The following is a 27849-nucleotide window of genomic DNA, read 5'->3' on the forward strand; positions in this document are numbered from 1 at the left end:
TTTCATTGGTTGTATCAATCACAGAGATCTCCAACACAGCACTGAAACAAATCCAGTACAAACTTTAAGGGTTTATTTTCTATCAAATCAACCAAAACATTTTCCCAGCTCAAATATATTTTATTTCTGAAGAAAGACGGGTGACTGAGTGATTGAAACAGGGCTTGCGCTTAACTAGTTCAGGAGAAAACAACCAAAATATTTTCTACATTTCTAAAACAATTTAAATTGTGTATAATTGGTTTAAACAAAAATGGCAGATAGCCTGAATGAAAATGCTATTTCAATGTAAAAAGGACGAGTGCAGGGATGATTCCTGTAGTCTTTCATAGTAGTTTTAACCATGTTTAACCTGAGGGGTAAAAGGTTAAAAACACATCAATAGGTGATTATCTCTTAAAGTGAAGATCCTGTAGTTTGTCTCACAATGAAATGAACTTAATGTGCCAATTTACAGAAGATCTCAGACATCATCAATATGAATGAGGTGAAAACAGGGAACTATTGGCTTTTCAGCAGCTCAGTTAAACAATGGTTGCACTAACTTTTAGATACACTGTTTTGTTTTTCTTTGTTGTTTTGCAAATTTTATTTCTATGCAAAAATGCTGCAATTACTTTGACAATGGGAATGTACTTTTTTTTTTAAGTCTATTAAAATAACTGATTAAATAGATAGACTTTGTGACCACATTTGGACAACATTATGTTATGTATGCATTTGAGAAGAATCACTAGTCTAATGCACAGGCTTCTCTGCAGTATCTATGAACTCACTCTTGTCACTATATGAAGACTTGTACGATCTTTCTCTAGTATTGTTTGATGCTGTTTCAGTTGGCTAAAGCCCTTCCGACATGTGATCTCTCACTTCATCATATGCATTTCCGGTTAAAAATATGGGGATTTTTTATGGTTATACTTTAGTAGCATAAAAACAGCTTTATTATGGTTTTTCCTTTTTATGTGACCCAGGGTTTTTATAAAAATTAATCGGTGCAGAGTTTATATTATTCAATTAAAGGGTTGGTTCACCCAAAAATGAAAATGATGTCATTAATAACTCACTCTCATGTCGTTCCAAACCAGTAAGACCCATGTATCTTTGGAACACAGTTTAAGATATTTTAGATTTAGTCCGAGAGCTCTCAGTCTCTCCATTGAAGTCCATTGTCCATGTCCAGAAATGTAAGAAAAACATCATCAAAGTAGTCAATGTGACATCAGAGGGTCAGTTAGAATTTTTTGAAGCATCGAAAATACATTTTGGTCCAAAAATAGCAAAAACTATGACTTTATTCAGCATTGCCTTCTCTTCCGTGTCTGTTGTGAGAGAGTTCAAAACAAAGCAGTTTGTCATATCCGGTTTGTGAACGAATCATTCGATGTAACCGGATCTTTTTGAACCAGTTCACCAAATCGAACTGAATCGTTTAAAACGGTTCGTGTCTCCAATACGCATTAATCCACAACCTGTTTTGTTTTATTCTGGATGGTTCTGGATCACTCATGTCTTCAGTCTCCTCTTTAATAAACTCAATGTTTAATAGCATGAATGATTTTCTTCTTCTTCATAAAGACTAGGCATCAAAGGCGTATTGCTGCTCTCTTCAGTCAATCGAAGATCTCTGCCTAGAAGTTAAATTCTCTCATAAAGTCCAGTGAGGTGTACAATTTTTACAAAGAGCCTTTGTTGTTTCATATTCCTTGTTATTAAGAATTTGAGATAAAGATGATATTCCAGATTTCAACAGTTCTTGCAGTTCGATGAATAACACACTCCATCATTACATATTTCACAATGCTAAAATTATAAACCTTTAATTTCAATTTTGCTATGTCTTAACGTTCACCTTGGAGATTGAAAATGTTTCTTTTTTGAGACCCCAGGAGCACAAATTCAGACCCAGAACAATAAAACCCACAGAAGAGGTGGGAGTTCAAATGAGGAATCTTTATTATTACCAAACTGCAGGGAGAGGAAGAGCAGATATAAGTCATGATCTGCAAGATTAACCACAATCTGATGTGATCCGACCACCTCAGAGAAAACCAGTGTTGAGCTGTTGCAAGAGCTTTTGAAGCACTGCAGCTGTGGTCAAAGAGTTCTCCTGTGTTTGGAGCGCGATCGCGAATCATTTTACTCAGTTCGGAGTTCGGAGCGGGATCGCGAATCATTTGAGTCAGTTCGGGATTTAGAAGCGGGTTCGCTAATCATTTGAGTCAGTCTGGGGATCGCGAATCATTAGAATCAGTTTGGGAAGAGGGTTCGCGAATCATTTGAGTCAGTTTGGGAGTTCGGAGTGTGAATCATTTAATTCAGTTCGGGAGTTCGTAGCGGGTTCGCGAATCATTTGAGTCGGTTCGGGAGTTCGGAGCGGTTCGCGAATCATTTGAGTCAGTTCGGAGTTTGAGCATGAATCATTTGAGTCAGTTCGGGAGTTCGAGGAGGGTTCGCGAATCATTTGAGTCAGTTTGGTGATCGCGAATCATTTGTGTCAGTTTAGTTGTTCGGAGCGGGATCGCGAATCATTTGAGTCAGTTCGGGATGTCGGAGTGGGTTCGCGAATCATTTGAGTCAGTCGTGGATCGCGAATCATTTGAATCAGTTCGGGAGTTTGGAGATGGTTCGTAAATCATTTGAATCAGTTCGGGAGTTCGGAGCGGTTCGCGAATCATTTGAGTCAGTTCGGAGTTCGAGCATGAATCATTTGAGTCAGTTCGGGAGTTCGGAGCGCAAATTATTTGAGTCCGTTCGGGAGTTCGAGGCGGGTTCGCGAATCATTTGAGTCAGTTTGGTGATCGCGAATCATTTGTGTCAGTTTAGGAGTTCGGAGCGGGATCGCGAATCATTTGAGTCAGTCGTGGATCGCGAATCATTTGAATCAGTTCGGGAGTTTGGAGATGGTTCGTAAATCATTTGAATCAGTTCGGGAGTTCGGAGCGGATTCGGCCCACGTGTTAACATACAGTTTTAATTAATATTATTATGTGGAATGGGTCTACAGCAAAGTGTCTTAAGTGATTCTCTGTATGTTTTTCTCATACAGTTAAAACATTGTTAAAAACATGCAGCCTGTCTCTACTGTGGAGTCACCAGCTTTCAGTCAGCTCCTTAGCATGATAACCACAGATTTCATTTTTAAACAGCATATACATACACACACACACACACACATATATATATATATATATATATATATATACACACACACACACACACACACACACACACACACACAGTTTCTGTCTTTAACAGTACTTTTAAGCATGTGGGATACTTTAACCTGATGTAAAAGATTAAATGTGATTATCTCTTAAAGTGACGATCCTGTAGTTTGTCTCACAATTAAATAAGCTTAATGTGCCAATTTACAGAAGATCTCAGACATCATCATAATGAATGAGGAGAAAACAGCAAACTATTGGCTTTTCAGCAGCTCGGTTAAACGTTCAACTCTGTTTCGTCAGACTTTAGTTTCGCTAATTTTCAGCTGACACTGTTTTGTTTTTCTTTGTTGATTTCAACGGTTCTTATAATGCTACAGTAACGCTGCAGTAACTTTTTTAAATAAGATATTTTTATTCTTTTTTCCTGGGGGTAAAATTATAATTGAAGTGCATTTTTTCTTATTTTGCATATTGCATATAAAAAAACAAAACAAACTTGCATAAACGTTTGTAATATGATTACTTTTCTTACCCCACTCGCAGATAATTGTTTTTGGTAAAATGTACTTAAAATAGATTCCAAAATACCAAATTGACATATCTCCCATTCTGAAAAGCACAAACCCTGTTTCCCTCATTTCAGGTTTAACATACTCAGAGTTTTCTCTGAACCTCCTTTCTGAAACAGGGTCTCTGATGGTAGTTTGTCTCCTGTAGGATGATGTAAATATTCCTAACATTTATAAACAGTTGAGCCATGAAAAGCTGGACAAACTGGGAAAATCTTTCGCATGCAAACTATAAATATACGGCATATTACACTACACACATGGGGGTTTTATGTCTGTTTCACACATACTCTGTTTGTGGTGTGTATTTGTTATACACTTATGTTACAAGATCAGAGGCTAATTCTTTATTAAGTAAACTTTGTAAAACTAAGTCTGCTGTGTTTCACATTCAACACGTGGCTTTTTGGCTAGGCTTAAAACATGAAGAAATGCAAAGGCTGTTTTTAAGCAACATGCCAAGTATTTAAGTTCTTCTACAAATGCTTCAATTGTTTGAAACAACATCCTATAAAATGACCATAAAAACAACTTTACAGTCAAGCTTACAGAAAAACAAGTCGTTCTAGAAAATGCTAAGCCTCATTTCAGCTTAAAATATCTGTAGACTGACTGGCTGGATAGAAAATAAAACCTCATTCTCATCTGATAGTAGATGATGCTTACAGAAAAGCAAAAAACGAACAAAACAGCAGTTACTTTTTAGTTAAAGCAACGCATCAGCTCATTCAAATAATAAACGGGCGGAACTGACGTGTAGCGTATGACGAGAAGACGGAAGTCACGTGACCTAACTGGGAATTCTGTCATGTGATGGTACCGTTTGCAGCGAAGTGCTTTACAGTCAACAGACGAGAAAACCAAAAAAGCGCTTCAGAGACGAAAAGCACCCACAAAGAAGAGATTAAACCTGCTTGACGGCGGTCATGGGGTGCTGTTTCAGCAGCGATAGCGAAACGTCGGAGCAGGTACATCACATTTAATCAATATACACCCAACCAGCTATAAAATACAGCTGAATGTGCGGTTTGTGTTCCTGTAATCAGAATCAACACACGATTAATATTGTTGAATGTGTGTGTAATTTCTCAAGAACAGGCCAGTACTGAGTGTGTTTCAAGACAAACGAACAAACTTACTCTAATGCATAATTTAAGTATTTGTTTCATCAGAATAACAAGTTTAAGGCTGATTTCACATGAGACATGTCATAATGGATCAGATGTGTCAGATCTGATGTGCAGGGAAATTATACACACACTTAGACCACATTGAAAATCTGTGATTTATGAGTTTGCTCTGTTTAAAACAGAAAAAAGCCAATGCAAATAAATTAAAAATTAAAATTTCTAAACATTCTCACATTGTTATGCTTACTGTATTATATTTTATTATTTATTGTATATAAGCAGTGTACAACTTTTATTATTATTACTGTTCTCAGTCCTCAATGTTTTTATTTTTTATTTTACTTGTGCTCTATCTCATAGACTTTAATTAATTTAATCAAATATATATCTCCAACTAAAATCCTTATAGATGAATCACAAAATTGAAATGTGTTCTTCGTATGAATCACTTTTAAACATGGTTCAAGTTTGTTTGTATGATGTAAGAAGTCATTTTGCAGATTTAGTGATTTATTTGGATATTTATGACTGGTTCAGTTCACCTTGGAAACATGTTCATTTAAAATGTAATAATTTGGAGACTTTACTTAGGACATGTGGCACAGACAAATAGCTCTTTAGTAATTGTTTTAGTCCACTATTGCCTGCTCAAAACAGTGACCCGCTGGTTTTCCAGAAAGTGTGATGATCTTGTTTTTGACCAAACCTCCTTTTGGCTCTTTTGTGCAGAACGAAGAGGTGAAGCCATTGATTCCTGACCCAAACTTAGACAGAAAACCCACCAATGGCTCAGAGCGAAACGCAGACAGCCTGCCGTCCAACCGTACAGATGAACAGGCCCTGCTCACAACCATCCTCCAGCGGACTGCTCTGTACGACACACACAATCCCTTTCTTCTGTAGTCTTGGATGTTGGTAGATTAAAACTCCTTTTTCTTTCCTTGTTGATTAGGAATATAATCGATGTGTCTGCTGTTGATTCTCAAGGCATGGAGCAACATGAATACATGGACCGAGCCAGACAGTACAGGTGCGTCACACTGCTGAAACACCATTGATATGAACCATAGACACGACTAGATGTATGTTATTGTGACCATGTGTGGGACGTCATAACCATGCATCACTAGAAGTGTGATATGTCAGCTTTTTTGACCTGATGAAGATTGCACATAGGTTGTGTTTATGCTGAATCATCATGTGTGTTTGTGTTAAAGCACCAAACTGGAGGTGTTGAGCAGAACGCTGTCTCAAAAGAAGCCTGTTCCTCTCCCGTCACTGACCAGTCAACCTCACCAGGTGCTCGCCGCTGACCTGGTCCCCCACGCAGACGTACAGCAGGTCAGACTCTGTTATTAAATATCCATATCAGTGTAGATTAGATATGCCAAGGCATGGTGTGGAAATTATTAGTGATTGATCACTGAACAGAACAATTCAGTCAACATGCAATATATAAATAAGCTAATGCAGTTCAATTGTAGCAGTTAAAATGTATGCATGTATGCTTTAAACAGCTGTTTTTATTTAAAAACACATTGTTATTAAGTTAGAGGTTCATTGGTATTTTTTTATTTACATTTTGAAAAGATGGTGTTCACCAAAGATGCATTTAGGACTGTATAAACAATAATGTTGTGAAATTAGAGTTTAACGTAACCGTTTTCTATTTCAGTGTTCTATATTAGTGTTCTATATATTTATGTTGAATAGAACGTTCAAAAGAACAGCTTTTATTTGAAATAGAAATCTTGTTTAACATTATAAATATCTTCACTGGCCCTTTTGATCATTAAAATGGGTCCTTGCTAAATAAAAGTATTAATTTATTTTGACAAGCAGTAGTGTAAAAAATGCTAACATAAATTGTGCATTCTCCATTGATCAGGCTGTTGGCGATGTGATGAATATGAGTCATTATATCACTAGATATTATTCTATATTATTTACCGTTTTAATTTATTGCTTTGCTTTCCCCCTCAGGTTTCTAAGATCGCTGCGTACGCCTACAGCGCCATCTCACAAATCAAAGTAGATGCCAAGGAAGAGCTGGTGGTACAGTTTGCTATACCATGATTCAAAAGATGGACCTCCTTCCTCCCCAGTTCCACTGTTTTTCTCTCTTTCTAGCCCTTTCACTTCTCCCAAACTTCTTGAGATGCAGACGCTCGTGTCTTTATTCTCTGAAGGCCCTGCAGATAAATATAATTCACCCCAAACAGAGCTCCTTGAGTAAATCACGTCGTCCCAGAGGGTAGAAACATCTGATCTACTATCTTTGCTTTGACGAGTTTTTCATGCATTAATCGAATCCGTTTTCACCAAAACTCAGCGGCGTCCAGCTGCTACGATTGCTCGGGTGAGCTTTTGTTTAGTTTTATCCGTTCTTATTAATTCTTCTTCTCTTGGCTTTTCAGTTTCCTGATCATTTGGAGATTGTTAAACCAAGGAGCACATCCAGACTTATCAATTATTGTACTAAAGTGAATTGTATATTTTCTCCGTTTGCCTGGGTCATCTTAACACACAGGTTATGGTGGATTCTCCTGTAGTGTTCTTCAATCACTGTGGTTCGTTATTTCTAATTCATTCTCATAATTGTATGCACTGAGATTGGGATCCAGAGTGGGATGCATAATACTTCTGTCTAACCAGAGTAGCATGCATGTAATATCGCATTAACCTTCTTATTTTATTATTCTCTATATAACTAATTTGCTTTGTGTGGCTGTTTTTCAACTGTTTCAGATGTGAGTCTATCACTGTTAACCACCCAAAAACGGAAAGCATATGATGTCCTGCAACTTTAGACATAATTTTGTGTCATTTCCCCAAATCGTTTACCTCTATTTGACAATAAACCATCAGGTTGGATGCCATATTGAATTTTTACGCAGATGATGATAAAGCTGTGATGGACAGACTCACCTTACAGTCTTTACAATAGCACTCACTGGATACAAATCATATAAAGTCACAACTCTTCAAGAGTTTCTGTCTCCTGAAAGTTTTCTTGGGACAATCCATTCAATGCACTATGCTTCAGTCCCTCACAGCCTCATTTTCATTCCAGTTAAAAATTAAACATGGCACTCCTCTCACGAAGGTCTACATCACAAGCATACGTAGATCAGTGAGCTGTATGCAGCTTTTATGGTGGATGGTAAATATCCTGGGATGTATCAGAAGTTTAATTGCTTTTAACGGAAGAGAAAGTGTTTCTCTTACCGTGCACCTTTCCTATAATCCTCAAATGGTCATGCAGTTGTAATGAAAATGGCAAAACCCGGTTAAACCGAGCCAGAACAGCGTGGCCTGTCTAACAAATAAACATAATGTCAACTCCGAATGTTTGGGATGGGAAGGCGGCTTGGAAGTGATTCGGTTTGTAAATGATGTTTTGTGTCAATGCCTTTAATGTACAGAGTGTAAAATGATTCGAGATGAATGATTAATACGTGTGTAGCGGGAAGTGTAAACGGCTCTAGGGCGCCCCCTGGCTGCATTATGCCTTAGTCGTAAGGCTTTGCGATGTTTTTAGCCAAGCAAACAGGGTTGCATTTACCTTGCCTGTTCCACTTTTAACATAATAAAAAAATATTATTACATTGCTTTAAGTAAGTCCATACATTTTTTTTTTGCTGTTGTGCTGAAAACAAGGAAAGGACTAGTGAATTAAAACAACTAGCGTTCTTTCCCGAGATGCCACACAGTATGTGTGTAATTATTTATTTAGATTTTATGTATTTATGCAAGCTCACAGACCAGTGTGGCACTATTAGCTCTCTAGATCATGGCAAGGCACCTTTGTCTTTCTTTGAGGTTTTAAAAGGGATAAAATGCGCTGCAAATATTTAGTTTTCTGCTGCAGTGTACTAATAGTGTTCAAGTTTGTTTGTTTGTTTGTTACCTAAATGTGGAATACTACCTGATTTAGAGAGAAAACATTTCTTAGCCTAGTACCAAAAAATTAATCTCAATATTCTGTTAAAACGGTTTTTGTTTAATTAAATTATGCATTAAAGACTTTCAAAATTATAAAGTTGTTTTTATTTTAGCAGACATACATTGGTGTACAGTGAGAATGCTAGTCTTGATTTGCTTACTGCAATTCTCAAAGAAACTCTATGCCATTTTCTAGTTAAATAAACGTTTCTCTGTTGCTTAAGATGTTTCAGCACTTACTCCTGTGGCTTCATCAACAACTAATGAAGAAACACTCTGGCTCACTGAAGTAACAGCTCTATAACTGTCTAACCGTTTTGGAGGAGCCTAGTTTATCATTTAAAGTCAGCTCACTGTTGCAGATCAATCCGTAGCTGTAACTCCACATTCATGTTTATTAGACGTATCAGGATGTCGAGTGGAGAAGGTTCAGTCCACTTTGCTGTGACTCATGGATTTGTGTGGGTTTCTGCTCCTCTGCCAAACTGAAGTCAGCTCTCGTTCCTGTTTGGTGACTGCACTGAAATCAATCATCTTCACATGAGGAAGGGTGCTGATCAAATGTGTCCTGAGAGAGAGGCAGACAAGCAACTTCGTAAAATAATTTAACTTATTTTGTGGTTCTATAAACAATTCTGAGCAATTCAACATTTCATGACAGAGAAATAGATAATGCTTCACATCAAGGTTCGGTTTGTTAAAGTTAGTGCACTTCTTTTGATAACATTGAAAAATAATATAAAAATAATATTTGTTTTCTCTCTAATTATAATGGACTTTTAGATTACAGAATATAAAATAATGTAATGAAAGCTTTTAATGTAAAAAAAAACTGGCATGCATACATTTATAATCAGTTTTACATTTATTTTATTTTGTTTTTATTAAAAGACTGAAAACACTTATTTATAAATAATATATAGGTGAATCTCACAAAAACATTTCCATTAGACATTTTACCCCATATATATATTGTATATATATTGAATAGAATCGTTTTCATTTTTAGTAACTAAAACCAATACAACAAATAAAACCCTACTATTTAAACATTTTATTATTTTTAAATATTTTTTTTTTTTGCATTGTGGTATTGAGAGTTAAATGGGAAATTATGTCTGGCATTACAATATGCTTACAAATTAAGTCGCTTCTTTGTGCAAAATATATTGCCTCAGTTGTTTCTTTTTGATTTTCAGAAGCAAGTCTGCCCTGGACATACTCTTGTTAGATTGCAGGGCGTGCACTGAGAATGGTTTTACACATGCACATGTCGTGTGCTTATCAGAACTATATGTGATTACTGTTGCTATGCACAGGACAGCAGAGGTCTGTAACCGGATCCTAACCGCAGTTTCAGCACCTGTTGTGTCAGGAACGCCACAGCACAGAGATCCACAGTGGAAAATCACCCACTTTAGACACAGCAGGATGCATTCACTTCATTTGACGTAAAGCATGTTTGTGGTGTACAGACACAAAAATTAAGAACCTGTTATTTTCTCAATTTTCTCTCTTGCTTTTGTGTTGCACGGACGAAAGTCAGTTATACAAGGTTAGAAAGACTAGAATTGTCATTTATGGAAACCCTTCTGCTCCCTGACTTGTTAATCTACCTGACCTTTGACCTTTGATTGTACCTGTAGTCAGGCTCGGTCACTATGGGGTTGCCGTGCAAAGTGATGGTGTGTAGAAACGGCAACACAGCGAGTTTATCCACTTCTGACAACTTACAAATACTGTTTCCATGCAGATACAACAAGCGCAGCTCTTTGAGTTGAGTGAGAACCTGACGGAAAGAGAGAGAAGGTTGTTTTTTCCCAAATAAGTTCCTCTCGTATTTCAGTAATTGCACCAATTGTGCTCAGTTGAGTGCATACTGGGTGGATGTGTTGAAACTCGTTGAAGGAGAGGTCGAGCCAGGCCAGACGCATGGGGTCAGCGTAAAGAACGGAGAGTGTGTCCATCAGTCCTGTCAAGTCTGAGAGGAAGTTGTTGTTGAGTCTGAGCGTTGTGCTGAGGATCTTCTGCTCGGAGTTACGCTTTAGTGGACGAGCACCTGGATTAGGCTCATCAGACAGCATGTCTACGGAAACACAGATTGTAAACAGCAATGCATTTGTTATGTGTACACATACATTTAAGAGGAAAAACAGGACCTGTAAATAATGACAAGTTTTTAGAATTGCATTTCAGTAAAAGCAGGCAAAGAATTGCAAAGACATTGTTTTTAAGCTTTTTTCTTCTTAGACAGTTGTATTGATTATTTCTTTAATAAAAAAAAGAAGAAATTTTGGATCTGTGATTGTGGAATTTGGTTAGCATCATATTTATTAGTCAAATTTAAAATTGTAATAACACACTTATCATTATATATTTCACTCCTGATGAAACCTGAAAATCTTGGACGGAAACAAAATCGTAGATATTAAATCTTTTTTTTTTTTTTTTTCCTGGAAAGCTCTAAATAAAGGTTTGCACGCCACCTATCAACTCCGCTCGCTTCTGTGAACCGGGGGAACCGGTTGAACGATCCGAATCAAAAGAACGACTCGTTTACGTATCTGACTATCATGGTTCATTTGAAAATGTGCCTTATTTAGGAATAATAGATACGTTTCGATTTTCATTAATGTAAAAAATAAAAGGCAGAAAAATTATTCTGACGTTAAAATGAAGGAGTGGAGCTAATGAGCTAAACTTTTTAAAGCGATAAAAGTATGAACTGTAGAAACACACCTGAAACTGTGTTGAGCTCCCTAAATGAAAAATCCACTGGAGACCCAAACATGTCCCAACTTCCAGAAAGCAAGATTAAAAACTACAAATTGAAATACGATGTAAAATTACAAAAACTAATTAATCTTGAAAATGCAAAAAAAAAAAAAAAAAAAAAAAAAAATGTATTCACATGCAATGACAATTAAAAAGTAAACCCAAAATAAAGTAGTAATTTACAAAAAACTTCTCATGTTCAATTTTAATTGTTCTTTTCCCACGGCAGGCGGACCTAAACAAAGTTACTATAGAAACAATTGGCATCGCATAGCATTCTGGGAGATGTAGTTCGTTCGGTTTCTTTTTCGTACTACTTCACTTTCTTTGTCTGTTTCATGATTAGACATGACTATAAGCTTTATCTTTTCAAATCTCTAAAACTATAAGTGGAATACATTACTTTTTTGCGTTTTATAACGATAGCAAAGAGCTTAGACATTTGAAAAACTTCCTACAGGGGCGTTGCGGAAGAAACTGCGTTTCCATTGGCTACTTCAATTTGAGTTAGCCAATGAGAATGGGCCTTTGAGTAATCACGTGACGACCAACATATACAGTCGGCGCTGCGTTTGAATTTGAAAACGTTTCAGTCAGAGTTTCGATGTGTTTCTTTGCCTCATCTCACCCTGAAATCACGGTAAAAAAAAACAAACATTAAATTCATTATAGTATAATATTATATTCAGCATATATTTTATGAGGGCAGTGTTTATCCCACGATGATATGTAACGTTAACGTAAGTAGTTTAAACTGCGATAAGGTTAACGGGCAAAATGTTAACTTCCAGAGTAAACAAACAAATCAAAATACACTTGACTTAACTTGCTAAATGTAATTATACTGCAAATATTGTTATATTGCGTTTATCTGAACTTGTTAACACTTTGGGAAGTTTATATAAAAGGTATTGATATGCACCATATGCTACTATATATATATATATATATATATATATATATATATATATATATATATATATATATGATGGGTGAATATCATATCCATAACTCATTTGTAAATGGAAAAAAATATATAAACCCTCCTTCAATATATTTTTATGTTTGTTAAAATGTTTCAGAGCTTCAAATGCTTCAAAGAAAATCTTTATAATGTCTTCATCGACCACAGCTTTGTTCCTTGTTGTTGTTTTTTCTTTCTTTTTTTTCTTTTCTCTTTAATGTAAACTCTGCTGGTCTCAATGGAAGTGTCTTACATTGTTGGTTCCCTGTTTTGTTATGTAGATTAAGCAATAATATATAAATATATTCGTGATAATATTTTGTTACCCTAATGTTATTCTGTATCCTTAGAAATGTTCAATTTGGCCTCTTTTATCCTGAAGTCTAACAATCTGATAATTGTAAACATTTAGCTTGTGTTATTTTCCAGGTATAATCGTGTCACTGAATATTATACATTGATTTGTTTCTTCTCTCCACTTTATTTGCTGTAGTATAATTTCAAAATATGTTTTTTATAGAGTCCGCCATGAAGTTTAATATGAAAAAGGCGAGACCGCTCTTGGCATGGGTAAGAATGTCCTCCAGTTTTGTTTTATTTTAATGTACTCAAAGAACTGCCAAATATAATATATTATTGTAGTATAATAATATATTTATTATTTTTACATGATAGGTAAAAATTGATAGCCTGAATGCACTGTAAGCCGCTTTGGATAAAAGCGTCTGCTAAATGCATAAAATTAATTTAATTTTAATTGAATTGTTGTTCACAGTTATTTAGTCTGTTGACATGTTGGTTTTATAGTTTAAAACACTGAAGTGTTTCTTCTATAAGATGTCTTACTGTTATTCTCTTGACAGATGAACACCATGTTTCCAGAGAAGCATGTCTGGGAGTTCGTTCCCATGAGAGATGGGCTTCGGCTCCTGAAGATCTGCTTCAAACTGTGAGTTGACATTGGAGACCCTTGGATGGTAAATATGGAAATACCTTTATGACTAGCACTAACACCTGACGAATGCTTTATCTGTTACTGTAGAAGGGGATCCGAGAACACGGAGGATTTTAAGACTTTATCACTTTACAAGAAAATGGAGATCATTTTCAGTGTCTTGCATGGTGAGTGTCAAAATGTTGTCTTTTTAGGTCTTACAGTTTGATGCATATGTTCTTCATCTCTTGCTTTGCATCAGCTGTCATGGGTAATAATGCTAGTTCGGACACTTTTTATGAAATTAATGAGAAAACTTTTAGTAGTGACATTATGCTCTGTTGAAAGTATTTGTTGTATAACAAATATATACACAGAATATACTTTATATTTTTTAATCTCATGACCATGTCCTTTAACATTTGCATGATATGCAACATGCAGCAATTTTTTTATTTATATATATATATATATATATATATATATATATATATATATATATATATATATATATATATAAATATATGTATGTGTGTGTGTGTGTGTAGACACTTTTAGCCAGAACAACTTTACAGAGCATTCAAGCAAACATTTATTTTACCTTACGTGTTCTCTGGGAATCGAACCCACAACCTTTTGCGCTGATAATGCAATGTTCTACCACTGAGCCACAGGAACACTCTGTGTTTGTGTGTGTGTGTTTATATTAACATGTACAAATATAAATGTTCCTATTTAAAGATAATATTTCCTGCTCACAACTTGTGTCTTACATATACAGATGATTTTCACCTCACCAAAAGACAGAGTTCCCTCATCTTACAGAGGATCAGTGGAGGGATTGACCTGGAGCTTCAGCTTGCTAAGGTATAATTTTGTGTTCTTAATCAGGGGTTTTCAAACTAAATGGATAAATAATGTAAGCATTAAAGAGTCAGTTCACCCGAGAATGAAAATGCGTCCATCTACTACTCGCCCTCAAAGCATCCTATGTCTATGTGACTTTCTCTTTCAGAGTAATCCAATCAGATTTATATTAAATATTGTCCTTGCTCTTCCATAATTTAAGAAACCTTTGGCGAGTTCTCTAAAACTGTGACTGTGTTCTCATATACCAAGCGTATTTCTTAGATGAATTGTTCCTTTAATGATAATGCAGGTCAAATGTTGTGCACTTATTTGTGTTAATGTATGTGTGCAGGTGGCGCTTTTGCTTTGTTACTGCACTTTTAAGAAGGGCATTCTGCTCCCAATGGATTCAGATGTAGAGGTGAGTGTTTACTAATGCGCGCATTCGGTAACTTACTACATGCTTTGCTATTCTAAGCTCCCTATCTAGTGTTACTGCATCAAAAATATTGAATTTTGAAATGTTCACCCTCTAACATAGGCTCTTATTCATCTCTCTTTCTCTGTCTGTGTCAGTCGGACGTTACATCCATGTTTCGTTTTGTAAAAGAGGATGCTGATGGTCTGTGTTTAGAGGAAGGCCTAGATCAGTTTCTAGCCCAAGACTGTAAGTAGTCACATTGCGTTGTGAATTGGATAATGTTAAATAAAATCTATGCTCGTCTATTAATCATTTGTGTGTCACATGCACGCTCTCTGTAGCTTTTATGAACGTTGTGAACTCTAGCAGTGGAAGCATTAGGAGCTCGCCGTTATACACAGATGATGAGTCTCCGATCGTAAACCGGTCCCAACGGCCTCCCAGAGTTCAGTTTCAAGAGCTTTGTACAGTGGCTTCCAGCTCGGACGGGTCAGTGTGTATTTTTTTTGTTTGTTTGCTAAAGGACAAAGCAGTTTCTTGACTAAAACCATTAAAAAAAGTTAAACGAATCACTGTTTTTAAAAGTTGTAATTGTATTGAAACAAGTATGGCAATGCTAATAGAAAATACATTTATTTACATTAAAATCAGCATTTTGTTGATTAATATAACTGGCTTTTTATATGTTCAAATATTAAGGAATATTCTGGGTTCTTAATATTGCTCATAATTTTGAATACCACAAAACTGAGTTCCCACTTTTTTTCTTTTTTTTATTTAATTCATGTAAATCAATGAAAATGTATTTGCAAATGTTTGCTTTTGGGAAAAAAAATGGCTTACAAATTTTTTCTGTGCAATGTTATACACATTTTACAACTTTTTTTGCCGTGAAAATGCAGTGGTGTTAATCTTAATATTACTGTTAAAATTATTTAAATATGGTCAAATATTATGTTTATAAGTTTTAACAACAGAATTTATAATTTTCAAAAACTTTTAAATCCTTTAAAATGGGTCCCATTCACTTCCATTATTGCCATAACCTTTTTATTTTCCTTAAACAAAGCATGTTTTTGTGGTAATTAACATAAACTGCACACATGCACAGATTAAGCGCAACCCAATGACAGAATAGTATTTAAGCTTGAAATATTCATTGCTTTTGGGATATTTTGCTTTCAGGGAAGACAGAAATGTTGCTTGATGTTGGAAACATGTAGAGTTGCATATGATAGTTTACTGAATGAAGAATTCCCAAATAATGACCTTACATTTCTTGATCTCCAGCTCTCCAGTGCAGGATGTTATGAGCACGCCGCATTTCCAGCTGAAGAAACTCCGGAAGGAATTGGCACATGAGGGAGACGTGAGAGACGAGCTGGAGAAAGAACTGACCAATCAGATCTGCATCATCTCAGAGAAGGGTACAAAAGATCTACCCATCCATCACCATGTCTCCTTGGATTTAATTATGCTGTCTGGAGTGAATGAGATATAATGCAGTGAACTGGTTGAACTTTTCTCTCTCTTCTGCACACAGAGGGTGTGATTTCACAGTTTCAGCACCGGGTGGAGCGAATGCTGCGGGAACAAGGAGAGCTGGAGAAGGACCATAAAGCTGCACTTCTGGAGCTCCAGGAGAAGAACGAGAGGTGAGGTGCACTAAAGGTCAAATTTGGGTTTCCGGTAATTATTAAAAAATAAAATAAATGTTTAATTTCTTTTTTTCTCTTGAACAGTCTTCTTCACAGAGTGCATGAGGTTCTAAAGCAATGCCAAGACTTAAAAACAGACAACTCCCAAAAAGAGAGAAAGATTGATGAACTGACAGAGGAGAATGGATCACTCACTGCACAGGTGAAATGCTGTCTCTTTGTTTTGAAGTCCTGCTTAAAACAACGATCAGATCATTTTTACCTGTCTCTGCTCCCATCAGGTGCGCAATGTCTTCGCTCAGCTGGCAAGCGCAGAAGAGGAAGTTGCCAAACTCACGCTGGCTCACGAATCTGCACAGACAGAGTGGAAGAGCAGAAAAGAGTTTCTGGAGAAGGAGCTAAATGAGGCCGTCACACACAAGGTAGATAATTTCAAACATATTGGAACGCAGTCTTTATTCTTGTCATGTTTTAATTCTTTGTACTCTCTGGTATTAATCGGTGTTCTGTGTTTTTTGGTTCTCTTCGTGCAGGAGAGTATGAGTGAGCAGGTTCAGATACTTCAGGGAAAGATCTCCGTTCTGGAAGATGAACTTCAGAGAGCTCAATCTCAAGAGAAAGGAGAGGTTTTGGGGCCCATCATGGAGGTGAGGTGTCTATCTGTCTGTAAATTTTTTTTTTTATATATATATATATATATATATATATATATATATATATATATATATATATATATATATATATATATATATATATATATATATATATATATATATATATATAATATTATTGACATTTTATTTATAGTTATTTTATTTTCCTGCACTTTAGTTTGATGTTGCAGAAAGAGTGCATTCACAGTGTGTCTGTTTCACAGTCAACAAAGAAGTTATCAGACAACGTTGATCACAAAACAAACATGATAAAAGCATTTAGTATTTAATTCCAAAAGCATCAATGTTTTACTATAGTAAGTGATACATTGATCATAATGAATGAATTGATCAGGATTGAAAATTAGTCACCAAAATAAAGCATTATGAACAGAGCCTGCTTATTCAGTTGAGTCTGTGTCTGTTCATTTGTAGTCACAGTAGCCTATATACATCACATTTAGAAAGAATGATCATTTCTATATTTTTATAAAAGCTCTCGAACAAAAAAACATTATTGTATTTTTATGACAGGCTACGCAGAGCAAAATTTTAAATAAACTCTTGAGACGAGACTTATGATGGATAAAATGTTACTAAATAAATACAGGATTGGGACAGATAATAAGAAGCTGATTGTGGTCGCATTTACCATGTTTACTATGGTAATGCTAATGCCTAGCGTGCATAGTCTTTTGCATCGCTTATAAATATTTCTGCCTTGAATGCTGATTATAATCCACATCGGATTGGATTTTTCCCCGACATTGGAAATGCGACTCATGATGATCAGAGACCAATGGGTGAACATGGTCCAACTCTTTTCGAATATCACTCTGGGATTATTAATTACTACAGAGATTCAGGACCTCAGTTTATCGTCTCACCTGAAATACTTAGCTTTTTGAAAGTATAGTGTCCCCTTCACTATATTAGGGTTTGTTAAAAAATACAAGCTTGTTTAATCAGAGTCTGAAGTTCACATCATGATCTAGCAATACCTGTACATGGATTCACTGTGAAATGAGAAATATTATAAGACATATGTTTAATTATGAGCTGAAAATATTTTACTGTAGTTGTCTAATTTTAAGATAACTTTTTTTTTATCTCTTGATTTTCTCAGTGGGAGAAGCTTAAACAGGAGTTGTCAGATCTGACTCTTAAACTCGCTCAGCTTCAGGATACGATTTTCCATCTTGAGAAGGAGAAGGTGGAAGTTGAGGCTTTGTTGACTGAGGAGAGAGGCTCTTTTGAAAAGGAAACCAAAAGACTCCAAATGGTGGTGTTCGATCTGGAGCAGTCCATCAATAGCATCCGTTTGGAGAGAGAAACATTGCAGGAGGCTTTACGGACACAGAAGGAAATGCTTACCACACAGATATCAGCTCTGGAAAGTGATGTTTCTCGCCTGCAACAGGTGGAAGTGGAGTTGACAGCAGAGATCAAAATCTCTGCAGACCTTCGCCAACAGAGAGAGGAGCTGGAGGGGAAGGTAGCCTCTTTAGATAAGATGGTTCATGGTTTGCATACTGAGATCCAGGGTTTGGAAATGGAAAGGGCATCACAGCAGGATGCTCTGAATGCCCTTATTGTTGACTTGCAAAGTGCAAGAGCCACAATTCAAGATCATGAGAAGAAGCTGGAAGAGCATCAGAAAGTGGTGCAAGAAAATGAATCTCTGAAAAAGGAAACATGCACATTGCAGCAAGGTCTTGATGAGCATCTGCAGTCCATTGGAGACCTTCAGGAGCAAATAAATATTCTCAGACAGGAGAAAACAGAGGAGGAGAACAAAGTTAGTCAGGCTTCAACCAAAATCAAGAGCCTCCAAACACAAATTCTGGATCTGTCCCAACAGATTTCCCTAAAAGATGAGGAAATCAGAAATCTGAGGAGCGAGTATGACAATGTAGGGCACGAGCTGAGGCTTGTCAAGGAACAAAATATTGAAATAAATGAAATGATCAAATCAAATCGCAAAGAGCATGAGGACACTGTTAAAAAACTTCAGCAAGAGCTTGACTCTGCTTCTTCACTTGCTTCAGAAAAACAAGAAGAAATGCTGGTTTTGTCAGTGGAGGTAACAACTCTTAAAGAGCAGATCTGTCGTTACAGTGAAAATGAAGTGAAGAAACAGCAAGAATTGTCTATTTTAGAGGCTCAACACAATGTGTTGAAGGAAAACATGACTTCTATTCAAAACCAGTTGGCTGAGGTGACAGCTAAAGCTTCACAGAAGGAATCTGAACTCCTCTTGCTTCAACAGGAGCTTTCCCATCAAGCGACCCTGAAAGAAAAAGCTCTGGAGCTTGAGGCAGTCAAGGGTGAAGAGTTTGAGAAAAAGTTGAGTGAGCTTCAGGCCAAAATTGTAGAAGTCTCCACTCTTGCCTCTCAGAGAGAGGCTCAAGTAATTTCCCTTCAAAATGAGATGAAGGATCAACAATTGTGTGCCAAACAGTCTGAAGATGATCTTCGCAGAGAATTGGAGCAGAAGGTTGGCACACTACAAGGAGAACTGGATACAGTCAATCGTTGTGTTGTGGATAAAGACAAACTGCTGGGCTCTTTGGATCAAAAACTCAAAGACATGAAAGGACTTTTCCATCAAAAAGAGAAAGATGTCCTTGAAATGCATCAGGCAAAGGAGGAACTGGAGAAGAGGATCGTTGGGCTAAATGTTGAGACGCAACAGCTTTCTGAGTGCCAGCAGAATCTGGAAATATTAAGCAAGGAAAGAGACCACTTGTCAACTGAAGTGATTTCTCTTAAAGAGGAAATTCGTGGCTACCAGGACACTGAAGTACAGAAGCAACAGGTGATATCTGTTTTAGAAGTTGAACGCAACACGTTAAAGGAGAACATGGCTGTCCTTGAGAAGAAGTTGGTGGAGGAAACAACTGCAGCTTCACAGAAAAATTCTGAACTGCACCAGCAAGAGAGCCTTAGAGAAAAGGCTCAGGAGGTTGAGACTGCCAAGCGTGAGGAACTTGAGATAACGGTTAATGAACTTCAAGCTAAAATCCTAGAGCTCTCCACACTAGCCTCTGAGAGGGAGGCTTGTGTTAATTCTCTTCAAGATCAGTTGAATGCTAAACAGTCTGAAGATGATATCCGTAAGGTGTTAGAAGAGAAAGTTGAATCCCTTCAGGGACAACTGAAAACTGCCAGTCGAGACGTCTCGGACAAAGACCAGCTTCTGAAGACTTTAGATCAGAAGCTGAAGCAAATGGATCTGCTGTGCCAGCAAAAGGAGAAAGATGTCCATCAGGTGAAGGAGGACTTGGAGAAGAAGATTGGCGAGCTTGTTGTTGAGAAACATCAACTGGTAGAGTGCCAGCAGAATTTGGAAATTGTGAGAAAGGAAAGAGACAACCTGTCAACTGAAGTAACCTCACTCAAAGATGAAATCCGACATTATCAGGAAAAAGAAGTGCAGAAGCAACAGGAGATTTCTGTTTTAGAGGTTGAACGTAACACACTAAAGGAGAACCTGGCTACTTTCAAGACACAAGTGGCAGAGTTGACAACCACAGCTTCTCAGAAGGAATCTGAGCTTCTGTTGCTTCGAAAGGAAGTTTGCGAACAAGATAACCTTAAAGAAAAGTCTCAGAAGCTTGAGAAAGATGTAAGAGAACTTCAAGCTAAAATACTACAGGCCTCCACTCTTGCCTCCGAGAGGGAAGCTCAATTAAATTCTCTTAAAGATGAAATAAATGATAAGCAGTTAAGGGAAAAACAGTCTGAAGATGAACTCTGCAGAGTGCTTGAAGAAAAGATTGCAACCCTACAGAAACGACTAGAAACTTCCAGTTGTGACGTCTTAGACAAAGACCATCTTTTGCAGTCCTTGGAGCAGAAGCTGAAACAAGTGGAACTGGTCTGCCAACAAAAGAAGAAAGAAGTCCTTGAGATCCAACACTCAAAGGAAGACCTGGAGAAAAAGATTGGTGAGCTACTTGATGAGAAACAACAAAAACTGGAGGAGTACCAGCAGAATTTGGAAATGGTGAGAAAGGAAAGAGAAACCTTCTCAACTGAAGTCCTTGAGATCAAACACTCAAAGGAAGACCTGGTGAAGAGGATTGGTGAGCTTCTTGTTGAAAAAAGGGGGTTCCAGGAGGATTTGGAAATCATGAGAAGAGAAAAGGACAACCTATCAACACAAGTAACCTCTCTCAAAGATGAAATCCAAAGTTGCCAAAATGAAGTGCAGAAGATTTCTGTTTTAGAGGAGGAGAATCAGGAACTCCTGGAGCAGCTGAAGACAAAGTCAGAAGTAGTAGAGCACTACAAAGCACAGGTCTGTTTTGAATGAGATCTTTCTATGTTTCTTTCATGAGAAATAGTTTTGGACAACCTCCGGTCTGACATGACTTGCTATACTTCTTCAGGTGGAGAAGGCTGTGAGTCACTACAACAGTAAAAAGCAACTGCTGGTGGAGGCCCAGGAGTTGAATAAAACTCTCGAGCACTCGTTGGAGGCCAGCAAGAGTGAAGTCAAAGTTCTGGAGACGAAACTGACACAGGCTTGTATGGAACTCAACCAGGCGAGCACCAAGGAGAAAAACCTGTCGACCAAAGTGAAAAACTTGGAAGCACAAGTTAGTTTACAGTTTAATATTTAAAGACTGTGGAAATAAGGCTTGAGAATTTTGAGTTTCCCGTCCAGTTTCCTATCTAATTGTGTGCTTGTCGTAGGTGGACTTTGCTGACAGGCAACTGCGAGAGCAGAAGATGATGACTAATGACAAAGAGAACATGAGACACCGAGACAGTCTGTACACCAGAGTCCAGGAGAAACAGCAGGACATCAGTACAGACAGCTTGGAGTTTGAGCCGAACGATTCGCTCAACGCTAACAGGTAATTCAATGAACCCAATCATAAAAGCTTCTCACAGTGTATTCCAGGTAATTCATGCAGTGTCATTGTAAAAAAAAAATCCCAATTTGGCAGTCATTCGTCTATCCTGGGTGAATCCAGCACTCCACTGGTACGTAGTTCTGAGCGTTTGGCTGCTAAACGTCGTGCCTTGGGGACTGAATCCCTGGAGACTCTCTATTTCACACCTATGGGTCAACAAGACAACAAGCGTAAAGGGTACCAGAACAACGACTTTGAGCACAAACTAGCGTCCAGCATCACTTCCATTGGCGATCTTGTGGTTGACTCTGCAAAGAAGCCCACTGCTTCGGCTCGCAGGCGTCGTACTACACAGGCTATCAACATCACCATGGCTAAGGTAGGAAATGCACTGCCTCTTTCTTGCCTTCTGCACTTTATTGGGTAAAAAAAAAAAGTTATTTGTAAAGTAAGTCCCACCTTCCAAATTAAAGCCAATCAACAAAATCACAGGTCTTCATGTGAAACTTTGGTTGGACCAACCTGAAATATACGCTATTTTAAGCTATTTGAGCGCAAGAAGCAACATTTATAAGACAGTTCTCGTCAGGTGCTATTGCAGATAAGACAATTTTTTTTTAATATGAGTTTGGCAAGAATTTTATGAAATTTAGGGATGTGATAATGCATTCCAAACCAGTTGAAAATCAATAATTATATGATGATTCAAGTCAGTTGAGACGAATCGTGATGTGGTTGGGGTTTATATTAATGTCTGTTTTAGGGGAACTAACTGATTTGAGAAAAGTTTATGTGGTGTTTTCTTTTATTCTTGCCTCTGTATAATACATATTAAAGTAGTTATGAGTGCCACCTGCAGTCAGAGAGTGAATCTGTGCTCTCATTCAGATTTAAAAAATATACAATTCAAAGTCTTCTCCACTTTTTATTGTGAATTGAGTGAATAGTTACATCCCTAGTAAACTGATTTGTCTTGAAATGCTTCTTGAATGCTTCTTCTTTTCTTCTCTCTGCTACTGTGTCGCAAAGGCTCTAAACTAAAGTGTTTTTGTTCTTTTATTTTTGCTTGTTTAGAAAACATCAGGATGTGCCGAAGGCGAGGAGTCATTTTATAGTCTGCACTCTGCCCAATCTCAGCCCAACTTGGCAGGCCAACATTCACGGCCGTTCTCCATGGACCTCTCAGAGGAAAATGCTACAGCAACTTTATCAAGAGCAGACACCCTTCAGCGTCTTCCCGGTTATCGCAGAAGCACCGTGCACAATGCTGGCCTGCCAGGAGGTGAAATGTTGTCATTAGACTTCATGGATTATAGTTCATAGATGCAAACCTATTTTTAGAGATCAAAATAGATCACCTATGTGATTTGTGTAGATACAATGAGAAGGTGTTTTATCGGGGATTGTGGGGTGGGGGGGTTTTACAAGGGTACTTGTGATCTTACAAGGGTAAATAAAAAACTGGGGCCAGTTGCACACTGGTCATAATGTTTTATATTCAGTAATGAAAAGGTTAACTGGTCTTATTTGTATTGGAAAAGTAAGATTGATAACCACTTGAGAACTGTTAGTAAGTTTAGTGTAGTATTTTCTTTACTCTTAATTAAACTAAAAACGTAATTATTGTATGAACTGTCCTTTCAATATAAAAACTTATTTTGTGTGTTTTGTAGCCACCAGTACGTTCTGTATTGGAGCAGAGAATGAACCTGAACATGCTGCGGAGGACTGGATGCGCATCGCCGAGCTACAGTGGCGAAACCAAGCCTGTCTGCCTCACCTGAAGAGCAGCTACCCGCTGGAGTCCAGGGTAAGCTGGGAATGGTTCGCTTTTGTTGCATTGTTTGTAGAAGGCCAGAGTCAAACTATTGTTCTTCCTTGACAGCCCAGCCTGGGACCCTCATTCACTATAACGGATGAGGACCTGCGAATGGGTGACCCGAGTGAGACGATCCGACGTGCGTCCATGATGCCAGGTCAGATCCAGGAGTCCCTGAACAATCGCCGCTTCTCCCTTGTGACAAGTTCGAGCCAGAGCTCTGCCAACTCCAGGCCCCAGCGTGCCACCATGCTTCCGGGTCAGATCCAGTCCAGCACTGCTGCTCACCGGCTCACAAAAACAAGCTCAAACCTACGTGCTTCAGAAAATAAACGCAGCCCGCTGGCTCCCAAACGCCCCGGCTCTCAACTACAAGCCCCAGACACACCTGAGGTATGAGAGAACAAAGACCCCTGTTTAGACTAAATAAATGTTTAAGGAAATATGAAGGGGCAAGTATTGATTCCAGTTGATTTGTTTTTCTCCACAACCTTTAAAATAAAACGAAGGAAATGTGACACAAATATGACTGTTGTGCAATAATGTAAAACTTCTAGTAATCTCTTAAAAAATAGTTTTAATAATCTTAATGACACACATTTTCTCCATTGTTTTGATTTGTTTGTAAAACTAAACCAAAGCAATTGTTAATTTTTTAATTATTGATGGTTATTTTCATTTGATGAAATGGGGAAATTCTAAATTGTTAAAATTTTAATTTGACTAAATTTTAAAAGATTAATCAGTTGTAAAACCAGAAAAATTTTAATGGACAAATAAAAAATTTCATAGGGCCCTATTATCATAAAATATATAATATAAAATAATAAACCAATGAATTACATTTTTTAGACATGCTTTGTTTATTAAAGTTTAATTAAACCATTAAAACTGAATCCAGAACAATTTTAATGGGGAAAAAAAATCTGAATTTGGGAGAAATAAAAAAGGTACTTGAACCATTTAAACCATTAAAATTTAACCATTAAAACTAAGCCAAAAATAAAACTGAATTTGGGAAAAAAAATAATGCTCAATTATTGGTTCTGAATGTCTTTGAACCAATCTAATAAACTGTAAATGTTACTAAATTTTAAAACTGTTGTTCACAAGTAATGATGTTTTGACAGATGAAGAAGATGACAAGTTGCTTTCCGCGACAAATGACACCTAAAAGCATGTTCGGCAGCAGTCAAAACAAGCCTCCGAAGTCGCCGGTAAGATACTTTTATTAGACGTCTGTGGTTGTTACTAACATGGACTTTAATTGAGAGTGAACTTGCTTACTCTATTAAAATTGCTCATGCACAATTTACTAAAATGTAATTTTATGAGTGCATTTCACAGAGTGATAATAATTGTTTTCTCTTACTTCCTTTCATCTGTAGGCCGAACGAAGGCAATCTGTGATGTTCACGGTTGTAAATACTCCAAAGAACAGCAGTCGTGGTGACAGCAGGCTGCAGCGTGGCCTCAACAAGCTACGAAACAGCGCTCGCAAATCTCCCGCCGTGGCCAGTTGTGCCCTGCGTTCAGCTGCGGGCGCCAAGTCTCCTCTGGACTCCACTCTGAGAAAGTCTCCCCGAAACAAATCCCCCAAATCCTCCAATGCCAAAAAGGTAAATAAACACGCTCTCTATAATCATTAACCTAAACCATGTGACTTAACTGCATCTGATATGCAGTCCCAGATGGTAGAACATGCCATAGTAAATATAGCCCAATCCCTTTACTTGATTTATTTAAATTCAAATATTTGTGGTTAAAATTCGCAGGTGTATTAAAAGCATTTGGTGTGTGTTTAGGAAACACAGTGACTCGCTCCGCTGAAGTATTTAACTGTATGTATCTTCTGTTATGTGAGGCAGTAACACTCAACACTGAGGGTGTCTTAACACTTGTGTGGGATTATTTGACTCACTCTCTGGTGTTAAAGGAACAACAGTTCACCCAAACGTGAAAATTTGCTGAAGATTTACTCATCCCATGGCTTCCAAGATGTAGATGAGTTTATTTCTTCATCAGATTTGGAGAAATGTAGCATTGCATCAGTGTCTCACCAATGGATGCTCTGCAGTGAATGGGTGCCGTCAGAATGAGACTCAAAACATCTAATGAAAACATCACAATAATCCACAGCACTACAGTCCATCAGTTAATGTCTACAGAAGCCAAAAGCTGTTTTTAAAAAGAAATCCATGTCCATATAATCCATAATAACGCTTCCTCCAGTGGAAAAAAAAAAATCACCTGTTGTCCTCGCACTATAATTTTCCAAAATATTTATTTGGAAATGTTTTGAATCACTTTTATTTGAAATCAGTGAGACTCTCTAGAGTCAGTGAGACTTTTTCATTAGTGAACAATGTTATGGATAAAGGGAAAAAAAAACTCTTTTGGCTTCTGTAGACATTAATTGATGGACTGGGGTGGTGTGGAGTACTTGTGGATTATTGTGATGTTTTTATCAGCTGTTTGGACTCTCATTCTGACGGCACCCATTCACTGCAGAGCATTCATTGATGAGACACTGATGCAATGCTACATTTCTCCAAATCTGATGAAGAAACAAACTCATCCTGATCTTGGATGGCATGAAAGGGAAAACATTTCCAGCAAATATTTGGGTGAATTAATGTTCAATAAAAATGAACTGTGGCTTTGTGAGTTTGATGGCTGGTGTTTTTAAGTATTTGCATAAAAAATAAAATAGTATAAATATTAGATCAGTTCTAACCAAATGAACCACATCTGAAGTTGTCACATGGCTGTTAATATATATAGATAATGTATAAAAATAATCACAGTTCATTTCTGTAGAGGTTTGCTGGTGATCTCACTTCATTTCTGATCATTTCACCTGATGTTGGTGTAACTCCAGATCTATTTTTGAGTAACATTTAGTGTGTCACTTTCAAAATTAGATTTTTTTTTTTTTTTAGCCCATTTCTGTTGTAATTTCTAATTTCATTCTCAAATGTATTTTAATGCATTGAATTAATCTCCTGACTCCTCTTTTTCTCTCTCCTCAGACGAAGATCAGGATTAAGCTGTAAATTTGAGGATTTTTAAATCCAAAACCATCCGTGTCCTTTTCTTTATTTTATTTGCTTTGCTTTTCTCTTTTCAAATAAATTATTTTTTATTATGGGATGCAGTGGTCTTAATTACTGTCTTGTTTATGCAACTGGCTGTATGATATTTAAGTGTATTCCTTGTTCTGTAATAAAGTCTATTATATTAAGTCTTTGACAGTTTTTTGAGCTGTTGCTAAATCGAAGCAGTTTATTAATGTAGATAAGTGTCTACTGAAAGTGTTTGCTGAATTGGGAAACAGTGATTTTTGCAGTTCTGTTTAATGTTCAGTGCTTTAGAAATTTATTGTTTTTTTTTAATTAAATTAAAGCTATTTGATTTCAATAAAGAATAAATTAGCTATATAATGAGATATATAATGTTTTACCTTTTTAAAACGTGTAATTTAAATTTACAGCTGCAAGATGTATATTTTGGATGTGTAAGTACACGGCTTGTATATTAAAATGTGAACAATTAAAGATTTTTTTTTCTTACATAATTTTCAGTTTTTGCCAGGAAATTTGAGATAATGCATGAACAAGTCAGAAAAATCTTATATTAATACAATTTACATGAAATGTATCAGTATCAGTTGATAATACAAGATGATCAGATTATGAGAGACTGTAAAAGCGTTCAATAATAGAAATTTAATGATATGAAATTTCTGATTGTGTGAAATCTTCAGACAACCAGGTGTTCAATAAAAAGTATTTCTACTGGGATTCATAATCTGAATTCATGAAGTCTGATTTGTCAGAAGTCCTTTTAACAGTCAAGCTCTTGATTATCAGTGGATTGCATTCAGACTTAAGTGTATAGTCAGGTAACAAATTATTGTCCATGAACAAGATGACTAAACATATATGCAGTTTTATTATTATTAAAGGAATTATAATATTATTCATATTTGCATAGTTTAAAAAAGTTAAATTCTAATAAGGTTATCGGATGATGAATTGTGTGTATTCAAGCTTTCGAATGATAACCTTGTCTAATTTACGATTATTAAAATATAT

At 36.8% G+C, this 27849-nt stretch overlaps 3 protein-coding genes across 6 annotated transcripts; 2 read left to right on the forward strand and 1 right to left on the reverse strand.

Moving 5' to 3' along the window:
* Positions 1-4519: 4519 nt before the first annotated feature.
* LOC127972438 (ragulator complex protein LAMTOR1) lies at positions 4520-8486 on the forward strand. Its single transcript, XM_052575922.1, has 5 exons — positions 4520-4707; positions 5599-5741; positions 5822-5899; positions 6087-6210; positions 6853-8486. The coding sequence occupies exons 1-5, from the start codon at positions 4666-4668 to the stop codon at positions 6943-6945; spliced, it is 480 nt and encodes a 159-aa protein (XP_052431882.1). The 5' UTR covers positions 4520-4665; the 3' UTR covers positions 6946-8486.
* Positions 8487-8888: 402 nt separating this feature from the next.
* Positions 8889-25260, reverse strand: LOC127972437 (leucine-rich repeat-containing protein 51-like). Of its 2 annotated transcripts, none has more exons than XM_052575921.1 (4): positions 25125-25260; positions 10695-10900; positions 10455-10603; positions 8889-9382 (listed from the first exon to the last, which is right to left on the reverse strand). In XM_052575921.1, the coding sequence occupies exons 1-4, from the start codon at positions 25132-25134 to the stop codon at positions 9244-9246; spliced, it is 504 nt and encodes a 167-aa protein (XP_052431881.1). In that variant the 5' UTR covers positions 25135-25260; the 3' UTR covers positions 8889-9243. The 2 variants fall into 2 exon arrangements, with proteins under 2 accessions (XP_052431881.1, XP_052431880.1); XM_052575920.1 differs by lacking the exon at positions 25125-25260 and adding an exon at positions 11554-11980.
* On the forward strand, positions 12137-26996 carry LOC127972435 (nuclear mitotic apparatus protein 1). 3 transcript variants are annotated; one of them, XR_008157092.1, is made up of 24 exons: positions 12137-12229; positions 13074-13123; positions 13417-13502; positions 13596-13675; positions 14269-14354; positions 14689-14757; positions 14913-15003; positions 15099-15246; positions 16048-16184; positions 16301-16412; positions 16500-16617; positions 16697-16837; positions 16949-17062; positions 18195-21371; positions 21463-21672; positions 21770-21933; positions 22027-22312; positions 23008-23215; positions 23607-23743; positions 23819-24145; positions 24883-24969; positions 25141-25371; positions 25528-25593; positions 26785-26996. XR_008157092.1 is itself a non-coding variant. In XM_052575916.1 (24 exons), exons 2-23 carry the CDS (start codon positions 13082-13084, stop codon positions 25567-25569), a joined length of 6063 nt encoding a protein of 2020 aa, XP_052431876.1. In that variant the 5' UTR covers positions 12137-12229; positions 13074-13081; the 3' UTR covers positions 25570-25593; positions 26785-26996. The 3 variants fall into 3 exon arrangements, 2 of the variants coding, with proteins under 2 accessions (XP_052431876.1, XP_052431874.1); XM_052575916.1 differs by having other exon boundaries at positions 25558-25593; XM_052575914.1 differs by lacking the exon at positions 25528-25593.
* The last annotated feature ends 853 nt before the right edge of the window (positions 26997-27849 follow it).

This window comes from Carassius gibelio, chromosome B15, assembly GCF_023724105.1.
Source record: "Carassius gibelio isolate Cgi1373 ecotype wild population from Czech Republic chromosome B15, carGib1.2-hapl.c, whole genome shotgun sequence".
Lineage (NCBI taxonomy): Eukaryota > Metazoa > Chordata > Actinopteri > Cypriniformes > Cyprinidae > Carassius > Carassius gibelio.